At 36.7% G+C, this 14,080-nt stretch overlaps 1 protein-coding gene across 17 annotated transcripts in view; it reads right to left on the reverse strand.

Annotated features, from left to right (window-relative positions):
• Nucleotides 1-14,080, reverse strand: part of CD55 (CD55 molecule (Cromer blood group)) — a 39,218-nt gene that overhangs the window by 7,989 nt on the left and 17,149 nt on the right. For 5 of the 17 annotated variants that reach the window (XM_055108681.2, XM_008976506.7, XM_063598572.1 and 2 more), the window contains 2 exons: nucleotides 13,118-13,138; nucleotides 11,771-12,144 (listed from right to left, as the gene is read on the reverse strand). In XM_055108681.2, coding sequence (XP_054964656.1) covers nucleotides 11,891-12,144; nucleotides 13,118-13,138 — 275 coding nt within the window. In that variant the 3' untranslated portion in view covers nucleotides 11,771-11,890. Of the gene's footprint in view, nucleotides 1-4,946; nucleotides 5,059-11,770; nucleotides 12,149-13,117; nucleotides 13,139-14,080 lie in introns of those variants that run through there. The other 12 variants (XM_008976508.4, XM_008976507.4, XM_063598607.1 and 9 more) reach the window with 5 other exon arrangements.

Genomic DNA, 14,080 nt, shown 5'->3' on the forward strand with positions numbered 1-14,080 from the left:
TTCTTCTATATGATTTTGTCTTTAAAAACAATAAAAACAAAACCAACAGAAAGCAAGCATTCTCAATGGGGGTGATACCTGATGAAAGTTAAAAAAAAATTTTCCTTTTTTAAGTACAGAGTGCAGATATATATGTGATACATAAACCGATTTGCAGTATATGTGTGGTGGAGGATGATCAAGAAAAAAATGTCTAAAAAGGTCTTTGGTGAGAAGAGAGCAAGAATTAACGCACCCCCCGCCCCCCACAAAAAAAAATTGGGAAACACTTATACAAAGCCAACGGAAGAATAGATTTAAAATTCACAACACATGCTTCATTTACAAGGCAAATTAGAAAGTTCTGTAACATTAGTCATTCTTTCTTCCTTAGCAGAATAGGAAAAAAAAATCAAATACTTCCAAAATTCAAAGATCATCTGTATCATTTTACTTACATTGCAGTGTAATTGATGAAACAATTTTCTTGCAGTAGAGTTAATTTATCTTTAAAGAAGAGTAACCTCATTCACATAATAAATTTAATGAATATAATTTTCAGGTTTATGTCCTACAAATATGAAATCACACACAAAAAATGTTGCCATATGTCCAGTTTAAGAAGGAAGGACTTCCTCTTTATTTTTTAACACAAGCTGGAATGCCAATTAAGACTAAGGAAAGTTTTCTAGAAAATCAAAGGGTATAAATACTTAAAGAATTTCAGGAAAAAAGGCATTTCAAACCTTCATTGAGTGCCATTGAGAAGGTGAGAAAAAACTCATTTATTAAACTCATCACTTTTGTGATCATTAAATCACCAGACTTTCATTTGAAACACATTTATTTCTATTTAAAACAAAGTGAATTCCAACAGTTGGAATCTTTCAAGATAAATCTTTTAGCTTAGAAGTTCATTCAAAATATAAAATAACCACAATAAATAATAATGATAGTAATGATAATGTTTTTTATTACTCTTTTCAGATCCAACACTGGATCATCCAGATTCATAAGACAAGTTCTTAAAGACCTATGAAGAGATGGAAATAACCACACAATATAGTGGGAGACTTCAACACCTCATTGACAATGTTAGACACATAATCAAGGCAGAAAACTAACAAAGATATTCATGACCTAAACTTGACACTTGACCAAATGGACTTAACAGACATCTACAAAACATTACACCCAAGAACAACAGGATATACATTCTTCTCATCTGCACATAGCACATACTCTAAGATTGACCACATGCTCAACCATAAAGCAATTTTAAACAAATTCAAAAAACCAAAATCATACTAACCATACTCTTAGGCCACAGCATAAAATATAAATCAATACCAGGAAGATCTCTTAAAACTATACAATAACATGGAAACTAAACAACCTAATCCTGAATGACTTTTGGCATTCTGAAAATTAAGGCAGAAATCAAGAAATTCTTTGAAACTAGTGAAAACAAAGATACAACATACCAGAGTGTCTGGGACACAGCCAGAACAATGTCAAGAGGAAAGTTTGTAGCATTAAACACCTACATCAAAATGTTAGAAAAATCTCAAATTAACAAAGTAACATCACCTCTAGAGGATCTAGAAAAAACAAGAGCAAACCAACCCAAAAGCTAGCAGAAGAAAAAAAATAACCAAAATCAGAGCTGAACTGAATAAAATTGAGATGCAAAAATCCATACAAAAGATCAACAAAACCAAAGCTGGTTTTTTGAAAGAATAAATAAGATTGATAGACAACTAGCTAGACTAATAAAGAGAGAGAAAATCCAAATAAACACAAACTCAAATGACAAAGGGGACATTACCACCAACCCCACAGAAATACAAAACACCCTCAGAGACTATTTTGAACACCTCCATGTACATAAACTAGAAAATGTAGAAGAAATGGTAAATTCTTGGAAAAATACAACCTCCTAAGATTGAACCAGGAAGAAATTAAATACCTGAACAGACCAATAATAAGTTCTTAAATTGAATCAGTAATTTAAAAAACCTACCAACCAGAAAGAGCCCTGTACCAGATGGATTCACAGACAAATTCCACCAAACATACAAACAAGAGCCAGTACCAATCATACTGAAAATATGCCAAAAATCAAGGAGGAGGGACTCCTCATTCTATAAGGCCAGCATCACACTGATACCAAAATCTGGCAAAGAGACAGGACAAAAAAAGAAAACTTCAGGCCAACATCCCTGATGAAAGTAAATGCAAAAATCCTCAACAAAATACTAGCAGATCGAATCCAGCAGCACATCAAATACCTAACTTACCACGATCAAGTAGGCTTTATTCCTGGGATGCAAGGTTGGCTCAACATATCCAAATCAATAAATGTGATTCATCACATAAACAGAACTACAAACAAAAAAACCACATGATCATCTCAATTGTTGTAGAAAAGGCTTTTGACAACATTCAACATCCCTTCATGTTAAAAGTCATCAACAAACTAGGCATCAAAGGAACATACCACAAAATAATAAGAGCCGCCAGGAAAAACCCACAGCAAACATCATACTGAATGAGCAAAAGCTGGAAGCATTCACCTTGAAAACCAGAACAAGACAAGGATGTCCATTATTATCATTCCTATTCAACATGGTACTGGAAATCCTAGCCACAGCAATCAGGCAAGGAAATAAAAGGCATCCATATAGGAAGAGAGGAAGTAAACTATCTCTCTTCACAGATGATATGAGTCTAAACCTAGAATACTCCATAGTCTCTGCCCAAAAGCTTTTAGAACTGTTAAACAACATCAGTAAAGCTTCGGGGTACAAAAATCAGAAGCATTTCTATACACCAACAATGTCAAGCTGACAGCCAAATCAAGAATGCAATCCTATTCACAATTGCCACAAAAGGATAAAATACCTATGAATACAGCTAACCAGGGAGGTGAATGATCTCTATAGAGAAATACAAAACAAAGAAGACAGAGACAATACAAACAAATGGAAAAATATTCCATGCTCATGCATAGGAAGAATAAATATTTTTAAAAGGGCCAAACTGCTGGGCATGGTGGCTCATGCCTGTAATCCCAGCACTTTGCGAGGCTGAGGCAGGTGGATCACTTGAGGTCAGGAGTTTGAGACTAGCTTGGCCAACATGGTGAAACCTCATCTCTACTAGAAATACAAAAATTAGCTGGGTGTGGTGGTGTGCACCTGTAATCGTAGCTACTTGGGAGGCTGAGGCAAGAGAATCGCTTGAACCCAGGAGACGGAGGTTGCAGTGAACCAAGATCATGCCACTGCACTCCAGCCTGAGTGACAGAGTGAGACTCTGTCTCAAAAAAAAAAAAATTAATACAAAATTTTTAAAAAGGGCCATACTGCCCAAAGCAATTTATAGATCCAATGCTATTCCTATCAAACTACCAATGATATCTTTCAGAGAATTAAAAAATATACATTCTAAAATTCATATGGGATCAAAAAAGAACCCAAATAGCCAAAACAACCCTAAGTAAAAAGAACAAAGCTGGAAGCATCACACTACCTGATTTCAAACTATATTACAAGGCTACAGTAACCAAAACAGCATGGTACTGGTATAAAAATAGACACATAGACCAATGGAAGAGGTTAGAAAACCCAGATATAAAGCCACACCCCTACAACCATCTGATCTTCAATGAAGTCGACAATAACAAGCAATGGGGAATGGATTCTCTATTCAATAAATGCTATAACTGGCTAGCCATATGCAGAAGATTGAAAATGGACCCCTACCTTTCACCATATACCAAAATCAACTCAATATGGATTAAAGAATTAAACTTAAAACCTAAAAGTATAAAAACTCTAGAAGAAAACCTAGGAAATACCATTCTGACATAGGTGTTGGTAAATATTTCGTGATGAGGTCTCCAAAAGCAATTGCAACAAAAACAAAAATTGACAAGTGGGACATAATTAAACTAAAGTGCTTCTGCATGGCAAAAAAATATATATCAACAGAGAAAACAGACAACCTACAGAAAAGGAGAAAATATTTGCAAACTATGCATCTAACAAAGTTCTAATATTCAAAATCTCTAAGGAACTTAAACAAATCAACAAACAAAAATCAAACCAACCCTTAAAAAATGGGCAGAGGACATAAACAGACATTTCTCAAAAGAAGACATACATGAGGCCAACAAGCATATGAAAAAAATGCTCAACATCACTAATCATTAGAGAAATGCAATCAAAACCACAATGAGATACCATCTCATAGCAGACAGAATGGCTATTATTAAAAAGTGAAAAAATAACAAATGTTGGTAAGGTTGTGGAAAACAGAGAACACTTACACATTGCTGGTGGGAATGTAATTAGTTCAGCCTCTGTGGAAAGCAGTTTGGAGATTTCTCAAAGAACTTAGAACCACCATGTGACCTAGCAATCTCATTATTGGGTATATACCCAAACCAACAAAAATCATTCTACCATAAAGACATATGCATACATATGGTCATCAGCACTTTTCACAATTAACATGGAATCAACCTAGATGCACATCAGTGGTGGACTGGATAAAGAAAATGTGGTATATATACACCACGGGATATTACACAAACATAGAAAGGAATGAAATCATGTCCTTTGCAGTAATATGGATGCAGCTGGAAACCATTATCCTAAGTGAATTAATGCAGGAACAGAAAACCAAATACTGCATCTTCTCACCTATAAGTGGGAATTAAACAATGAGTACACATGGATGCAAAGAAGGGAACAATGGCCACCAGGGCTTATTTGAGAATGGAAGGTGGGAGGAGGGTGAGAATCAATAAACTACCTATTGGGTACTAAGCTCACTACCTGGGTGATGAAATATTATGTACACTCAACCCTAATGACACACAATTTACCCATGTAACAAACCTTCACCTGTACCTCCTAAACCTAAAATAAAAGGTGGAAGAAAAAAAATGTGTTTATCTGGCCAGGTGCAGTGGCTCACGCCTGTAATCCCAGCACTTTGGGAGGCCGAGGCAGGCAGATCTCGAGGCCAGGAGATCAAGACCATCCTGGATAACACGGTGAAACACCGTCTCTACTAAAAAATACAAAAAATTAGCCAGGTGTGGTGGCGGGCGCCTGTAGTCCCAGCTACTTGGGAGGCTGAGGCAGGAGAATGGCGTGAACCCGGGAGGCAGAGCTTGCAGTGAGCCGAGATGGCGCCACTGCACTCCAGCCTGGGCGACAGAGCGAGACTCCGTCTGAAAAAAAAAAAAAAAAAAAAGTGTTTACCCATTTTCCCTTTGGTATCCATGAACGCTACATGTTGATTGTTTTCCTAAGACAGTATCATGGGGAGTGGCTTCAAGATGTCTGACTAGATGCCTCTGGTCTTCTCCTCTTCCATGGAGAGAAACCTAAGCAGGAATTACATAATCACATTTTGAAGAGATCATCAAAGAGAGAACACTAGAATTTAACAAACTAGTGACAGGATGCACCAAAGCAAGGAAGGAGACAGAAGCAAGGCAGCCTGTTTGGCTGAGATTGCCTGGAAGCCTGGAGAGACTCCCTAATGCAGGAAAAGAGTAAGTGAGAGAACCCCAGCAGTCCACATTCCCTCTGAAGACTCCCACAATCCTAGCTACAGGAGTCCCTTGATTCTCGTAGGCCCTAGATCTAACATAGGAAGCTGCCTGGAGACAGTGTGATGGCATTACTCCAGAGAGTAAGTTCACACTGAGTACTACAAACCACTGAGTCCTAAGCAGCCACAGCACAAGACTATTTTGAGAGCCCAGCCCCTCCCAGACTGCATCTTGCTCTGTGGCCACTGTTGCCTGAGCCAAAGCAGGAGCCACTGGCAGCGACCTGACACCCCCAATAGAGGAGCAGCCAGGCATTTTCTGGTTCCCTGAGGACAAATTCCAATGCATGCGGCTATGGCTGCTGCTGGCTGCTTTGGTGTGAGGCATGAGCAAACTGCATGTGCCCCAGCCACCTCTCTGTGGCTGCTCCCAACTGAAAACAACACTGCTGTCCCAAGTAGCTGGTCCACAGCACAGCCACACTGTCCTCACCTAAGCATTCCACCAGTAGCCTAGGAATACTCTACCTCTTCCTACCACAGCCAGCACTCACATGCACCACAGGGAGGCCTGAGGACAAGTCCATCTGGCCCAGCCTCACCCTCTCAGTACACAAGCCTGCCATCTAGGTACCCGGATGCTCAGCCAGTCCACCACCAATAGCAGCTGAGCACTCTTCCTGGTGTCTGAAGTCAGGCCCACTCAACCTGCCACTAACATCACAGCTGGTAAGCCACCTGCAGACCTGGAAACTGATCCACCCAATCACGGCACCCACAGCCAACACTGGCACAGACTGCTTGTGTCCCACAGGGTTGTCCCACCACTACTACTGCCATCACCCATGCCCCCACTTGCTGCCAAGTAGCCTGAGAACCAGGTCACCTGCCATTTCTGGCACCCAAGTGAGCCACCTGGAGACCCAATAACTGGCCTGATTGGGCTTGCTAACACTGGTGCCAGCAACATCACCCTGGGCCCAAGGACAGGCAAACTCAGCCCACCACTGCCAACACTTGGGTCCGAAGATGGGCCCACATGGCATCCTATTCCCTAGCAAATCTCCACTAGTAACTGCATCCTAAAGTACTGAGGAAATGACAGATACCACTGATGATATTTACAGCTGAAAGTCATACAGAAACTACACTACTGCATGCACCCAGAATCAAAGCCAAAGTGCCCCACCTAACTGACACCATAAATACATCTTCAGGAAAAGTCCTCCCCTACAAAAGCAAATTTGAAAAATTAGAAACAGCAAATATCACATCAGATGCACAGATATCAACTTCAGGATGCAGGAAACGTGAAAAAAACAAGAAAATATGATACCACCAAAGGAACACAATAATTCTCCAGCAACAGATCCCAATCAAAAGTAAATTTACAAAATTCTGGGAAAAGAATTCAAAGTTGTGATATTAAAAAAGCTCAGGGAGGTGAGATACAAACTTTAAAATTTGTTTTAAAAAAATACAAAGAAATCAGAAAAACAATTCAGGATATTAATGAGATGTTTATCAAAAAAAGATACATATAAAAGAACCAAACAACTTCTGGAAATAATTTATTGATGAAATACATAATACACTTGATGAAATATTAAATACATAATATACTTGAAAGCATCAATAATAGGCTAGATCAAGCAGAAGAAAGAATCTCAGAACTTGAAGACAGGTCTTTTGAGATAACACAGTCAGATAAGAATAAGGAAAAAGGAATAAAAAAATGGGCAAAGTTTACATGATATATGGGACACCCTAAAGTGGCCAACTATTCAAATTTTAGGAGTCTCAGAAGGTGAAGAGAAAGTGAAAGGATTAGAAAATCTATTACTAAAACAACAGAGGAAAATTTCTCAAGTCTAACAAGAAATGTAGACATCCTGACACAGGAGGCTCAGAGATCACCAAGTAGATACAATTTAAAAAGGTCTTCTCTGGCCCGGTGCGGTGGCTCATGCCTGTAATCCCAGCACTTTGGGAGGCCGAGGCAGGTGGATCACCTGAGGTCAGGAGTTCGAGACCAGACTGGCCAACATGGTGAAACCCTGTCTCTATTAAAAATACAAAAATTAGATGGGTGTGGTAACACACACCTGTAATCCCAGCTACTACTCGGGAGGCTGAGGTGGGAGAATCGCTTGAACTTGGGAGGCAGAGGCTGCAGTGAGCTGAGATTGCGCCACTGTACTCCAGGCTGAGTGACAGAATGAGACTCTGTCTCAAAACCAAAAAAAAAAAAAAAAAAAAGGTTTTCTCCATGACAAACTATACTCAAACTGTCAAAAGTGAAAGACAGAGAGAGTTCTAAAAACAGCAAGGGAAAAGCATCTAGTCACTTATAAAGGAAACCCATCAGACTAACAATGGATTGCTCAGCAGAAACCTTACAGGCCAGGAGAGAACGGGATGATATACTCAAAGCGCTGAAAGAAAAAGACTACCAACCAAGGATTAGGAAAGTTATCCTTCATAAATGAAGGAGAAACAATGTCTTTCCCAGACAAAAGAAAGCTGATGGAATTAATCACCATGATGGAATTCATCACCATGAGATGGCTTACAAGAAATGCTTAAGGGAGTGCTATACCCAGAAGACAAAGAATGATATCTACAATCATGAAAACACACAGAAATTTTAAAAACCACTGGTAGAGCAAACACACAAAGAAGAGAAAAGACTAAAATGTTATGAAAGAAAAACTCTACATCACAATAATAAGAGAGAACAAAAGGAACAAAACAACCAGAAATCAATTAATAAGATGACAGGAATAATTCCTCACATATCAATAACCCTGAATGTAAACAGATTAAACTTTCCTCTTAAAAGATGTATACTGGCTGAATGGATGCAAAAACACAACCCAACTATACGTTTCTTTCAAAAAAGTCATCTCATCTGTGAAAACACATTGTGACTGAAAGTAAAGAGATGGAAAAAGATACTCCATGCTAACACAAACCAAAAACAAACAGGAGTAGCTGTACTTATATCAGATGAAACAGACTTTAGGTAAAAAACAGTAAAAAGAGACAAAGAAGGTCATTATATAATTGACAAAGAGATCAATTCAGCAAGAGGATATAACAGTTCTAAGTATGTATGCACCCAATCCTGGAGTACCCAAACATATAAAGCAAATATTGTCCAATCTAAAGGGATAGACTCCAGTACAATAATTGTTAAGAACTTCAACATCCCACTGTCAGCATTAGCTCATCTGGACAAAAAATTGACAAAGAAACATTGGACTTAAATTGCACATTAGACCAAATGGACCTAACAGACACTAACAGAAGAGTTCACCCAATAGCTACAGAATTTTCTCAATGGCACATGAAACAATCTCCAGAATAGAACATATGTTAGGATACCAAACAAGTCTCAATAAATTTGAAAAAGTCAAAATTGTATCAAGTATCTTCTCAAACTATAATGGAATTAAACTAGAAATTAATAACAACAGAACTTTGGAAAAGGTACAAATAAATGAAAATTAAACAACATGCTTCTGAATGACCATTAGGTCAAGGGAGAAATTCAGGATTAGACAAAAAATTTCTTGAAAAAATAGAAATGGCAACAGTGTAGCAAAACTTATCAGACACAGCAAAAGCAGTGCTAACAGGGAAGTTTACAGCAATAAATGATTACATCAAAAAAGTAGAAAGATTTCTAATAAATAATCTAACAATGCATCTTAAGGAACTAGAGAAGGAAGAACAAACCAACCCCAAAATTAGCAGAAGGAAAGAAATAAGAAAAATCAGAGCAGAGCTAAACAAAATAGAGACTAAAAACAATAAAGTGAAAACTTGTTTTTTTGAAAAGATAAACCAAATTGATAAAGTACTTGCTAGACTAACCAAGAAAAAAAGAGAGAAGCCCCAAATAAAATCAGAAATGAAAAAATAGACATTACAACTGATACCACAGAAATACAAAATATCAGAGACTATTATAAACAACTATACATTGACAAACTGGAAAACCTAGAGGAAATGAATAAATTCTTGGAGACATGCTCCCTATCAAGACTGAGTCAGGAAGAAACAGAAAATCTGAACAGACGAATAATAAGTAGTAAGACTGAATTGTAATAAAAAGTCTCCTGACAAAGAAAAGCCCAGGACTGGATGGATTCAAAGCCAAATGCTACCAAACATACAAAAGAGAACTAATACCAATTCTCCCGAAACAATTCCAAAAAACTGAAGAGGAGGAAACTTTCCCTAACTCATTCTATAAGGCCAGCATTACCCTGATACCAAAACCAGACAAGAACACAACAAGAACAACAAAATCACAGGCCAATACTCTTGATGAATATAGACACAAAAATTCTCAGCAAAGTATTAGCAAACCAAATCCAACACCACATCTAAATATTAGTATGCCAAGACCAAGTGGGATTTCAACCAGGGATGCAAGGATGATTCAACACATACAAATCAATAAAACTCTCAACAAACTAGGCATAGAAGAAGCATATTAACATCATAAAGGTCATACATGACAAACCCACAGCTAATATTCTGTTGAATGAGGAAAAGCTGAAAGCCTTTCTTCTAAGAACTGGATCAAGAGAAGGATGTCTACTTTCACCACTTCTATTCAACATAATGCTGTAAGCCCTAGTTTCCATTTCATTGAAGAACCAAGTTTCATTTGGCTCATAGAGAACCAAGTTTTCATTTCATTAACTTGCAGCCAGGCAAAAGAAAGAAATAAAAGGCATCCAAACTGGAATAGAGGAAGTCAAATTGTCCCTCTTTTTTAATGATATGATTTTATATGTAAAAAAAAATCCTTAAAGACTTCACCAAAAACTCTTAGATCTGATAAATTCAGTACAGTTGCAGGATACAAGATCAACATACAAAAATCAATAACATTTCTATACAATAATGAACAAACTGAGAAAGAAATCAAGAAGGCAATTCCATTGACAATGACTAAAAAAATAAATAAAATACCTAGGAACAGATTTAACCAAGGAGGTGAAAGACCCTTACAAGGAAAACTACAAAACATAGATAAAAGAAATCGAAGAGGGCACAAAGGGAAAGACATCCCATGCTCACGGACTGGAAGAGCTATTATTGTTAAAATGACTATACTGCCAAAGCAATCTAAAGATTCAGTACAACCCCTATCAAGATATCAATGTCATTTTTCACAGAAATAGAAAAAAAAAAGTCCTAAAATGATTGTGGAACCAAAAGAGTCCAAAGAGCTAACACAACCCGAGCAAAAACAAAGCTGGCAGCATCACACTACCTGACTTCAAAATATAAGGTTATAGTAACCAAAAACAGCATGGTATTGGTATAAAAACAGGCACACAGAATAATGGAACAGAATAGAGAACCCAGAAATAAATCCACATATTTATAGCTAACTGATTTTTTTACAAAGGTGCCAAAAACATACATTGGAAAATGGATACCTTCTTCAATAAATAGTGCTGGGAAAATACAGAAGAATGAAACTGGACCTCTGCCCCTCACCATGTACAAAAATCAAATCGAGATGATTAAAAACTTAAACATAAGATCCACAACTATAAAATTACTAGAAGAAAACATCAGGAAGACGCTACAGGACATTAGTCTAGGCAAAGGTTTAATGGCTAAAACCTCAAAAGCATAGACAATAAAAACAAAAATAAATAGGACTATATTAAACTAAAAAGCTTGTGTACAGCAAAAGAAACAATCAACAGAGTGAAGAGACAACCTGCTAAATGGAAGAAAATATCTATAAACTATTCATCTGTAAAGGTACTAATATCCAGAATACACAACGAACTCAACTTACTAGCGAAAAACAAATAATCACACTAAAAAGTGGGCAAAAGACATGAACAGACATTTCTCAAAAGGCAACATACAAATGACCAGCAGGTATACGAAAAACTGCTCATCACTAATCATCATGGAAATGCAAATCAAGCTCCACAATGAGCTATCAGTTCTTAACCTCAGTTAGAATGGCCATTTTTAGACAAAAAATAACAGACGCTGGTGAGGACGTGAAGAAAAGGGAAATCTTATATACTGTTGGTGAGAATGTAAATTAGTACAGCCACTGTGGAAAACAATATGGAGGTTCCTGAAAACATAAAAAAAATAACTATCTTAGGATCCAGCAATCCCACTACTGGGTATTTATCCAAAGGAAAATAAAACCAATATATCAAAAAGATATGTGCATTCACATATTTATTGAAGCACTATTCACAATAGCAAAGATATGGAATCATCTTAAGTGTCCATCAATGTACAAATGGATAAAGAAAATGTGGGGCCAGGTGCAGTGGCTCACTTATAATCGCAACGTTTTGGGAGGCCGGAAAAATCGCTTACGGCCAGGAGTTCGAAACCAGCCTGGGCAACATAGGAAAATTCTGTGTCTACAAAAAATAAATTTCAAAAACTTAGCCGGGTGTCGTGGCACACACCTGTAGTACCAGCTACTTGGGAGGCTGAAGTGGAAGGATCGCTTGAACCCAGGAGTTCGAGACTGCAGTGAGCTACGATCACACCACCGCATACCAGCCTGGGTGACAGGACGAGAACCTGTCTCAAAAAAAAAATAAAAATAAAAAAAAAGAAAAGAAAGAAAACAAATCTAGCATATATAGAATGAAATACATTCAGCCATAAAAAGAATAAAATCATGTCATTTGCAGCAACATGAATGGAACTAGAGGCCATTATATTAAATGAAATAAGCCAAGCAAAAAAGACAAATATCACATGCTCTTACTCACATGTGAGACCTAAAAAAGTTCTCATGGAGGTAGAGAGAAGAATGTTAGATACCAGAGGCTGAGAAAAGTGTGTGAGTAGGAGGGAGGATGAACAGACTTTGGCCGATGGGTATAAACATACAATTAGATAGAAGGATTACATTCTAATATTCAATAGCAGAGTCGGGTGAGTATAGTTAGCAATAATGTGTGATATATTTTTCATAGTCACTAGAAGAAAGGACCTAAAATGTTTCCAACACACAAAAATAATACTCAAGGTGATGAATACCCCAAATACCAACTTGAGAATCACACAGTCCATGCATGTAACAAAATATCACACGTACCTCATAAATATATAAAACATTATGTATCAATTAAAAAATTATAAGATATCAGGGAAGTTTGGATATTGACTAAATATTTGCTGATATTAAGGAATTACTGGATTTTTTTAGGTATGCTACGTGGTTATGTTTTTATAAAGGTTACTTAGTGAAATGTTTATGAAGGAAATGATACGATGTCTGGGATTATCTTCCAAACAATCCAGGGAGTGTGGGTGAAGTGGGTATCCATGAGTTGAAAATTGCTGAATCCGAGCGAGTATATGAGGATTTACTGTACTATTTTCCCTATTTGAGTGACGTTTAAAGTTTTCCATACTAAAAAGTTTAAAAATAAATTGCAGGATACATTTTTTTAAAAACAAGAAGACAATATTATCTCCCAGGAATATGGATTGTATATCCCACAGTGAAAACAATTTCTTTTAATGGCCTGAGAGCCAAACTTACCAGATAGAAGACGGGTAGTACCTACAGACGAAGGGGAAAAAAAGGATTAACAACAAAAATTTGTTAAAGTCATTGATTTGCTAGCAATTTCATATACTATCAATAAACTACACTAGAAAACTCGAAAGCAACTCAAATTTCCATAAATGAAATAATTATAAATTTATAAAAACAATTACACATTATTAACTTAATCAAGTAGAATGTAAACATTACTGTCTATACCTGTTCAACAGAATCAACACTGTAAATATAAATTATGATAAAGAGTTATTGACTACCAAAACAAATGCCATTTAAATTTGGTTATAAGACTTGAAGGCAAGAAACATGTTTGAAAACTTAAACAGTAAATAATTGCTGATCCAATCCTACTAACAAGAAACTATAAGATGACTAAGTCCCTTTTAACAGACTATATCAAAACTCAAAAATGCCATATCACCTTATTATTTATATCTTTCAATGACTATGGATGGGGCATTGCAAAAATAAATTTACTTTCAGATAAGCATATTTATAACAATAAATAAGCTGCTCTCCTAAGCGAGGTGAACACATTGACTCAAGAGTGCCATTTAGAACAAGCAATATTACTCAGCAGAAAAAGGGCAGGATTAAACTGTGCACTGGATATGAACTGGATGAATTAATCTCTAAGCCTCTAATTCCTCATCTATAAAATCAATCTGAAGATACTTTGCAAGGTTGTGGTACAGACGAGTGGCATCAAATAGAAGGTGAACGGAACATATCACTATAGTATATACTCAGTAAGTGGTGGCTACAATTTTTTTTTCAATTAAAAAAAAAGAGTTAAATATGGCATTTTATATTGTGCCCTGAAAGAGTAAATTAATTGTACCTAAGAGTAAAATTTGATCCCAAATATTGATATATTATAATTGACTCATCAGGTTCAGTTTAAATGTCTTAAATTATCTTATACTTTTTACAGAAGGA

This window comes from Pan paniscus, chromosome 1 (assembly GCF_029289425.2).
Source record: "Pan paniscus chromosome 1, NHGRI_mPanPan1-v2.0_pri, whole genome shotgun sequence".
NCBI lineage: Eukaryota > Metazoa > Chordata > Mammalia > Primates > Hominidae > Pan > Pan paniscus.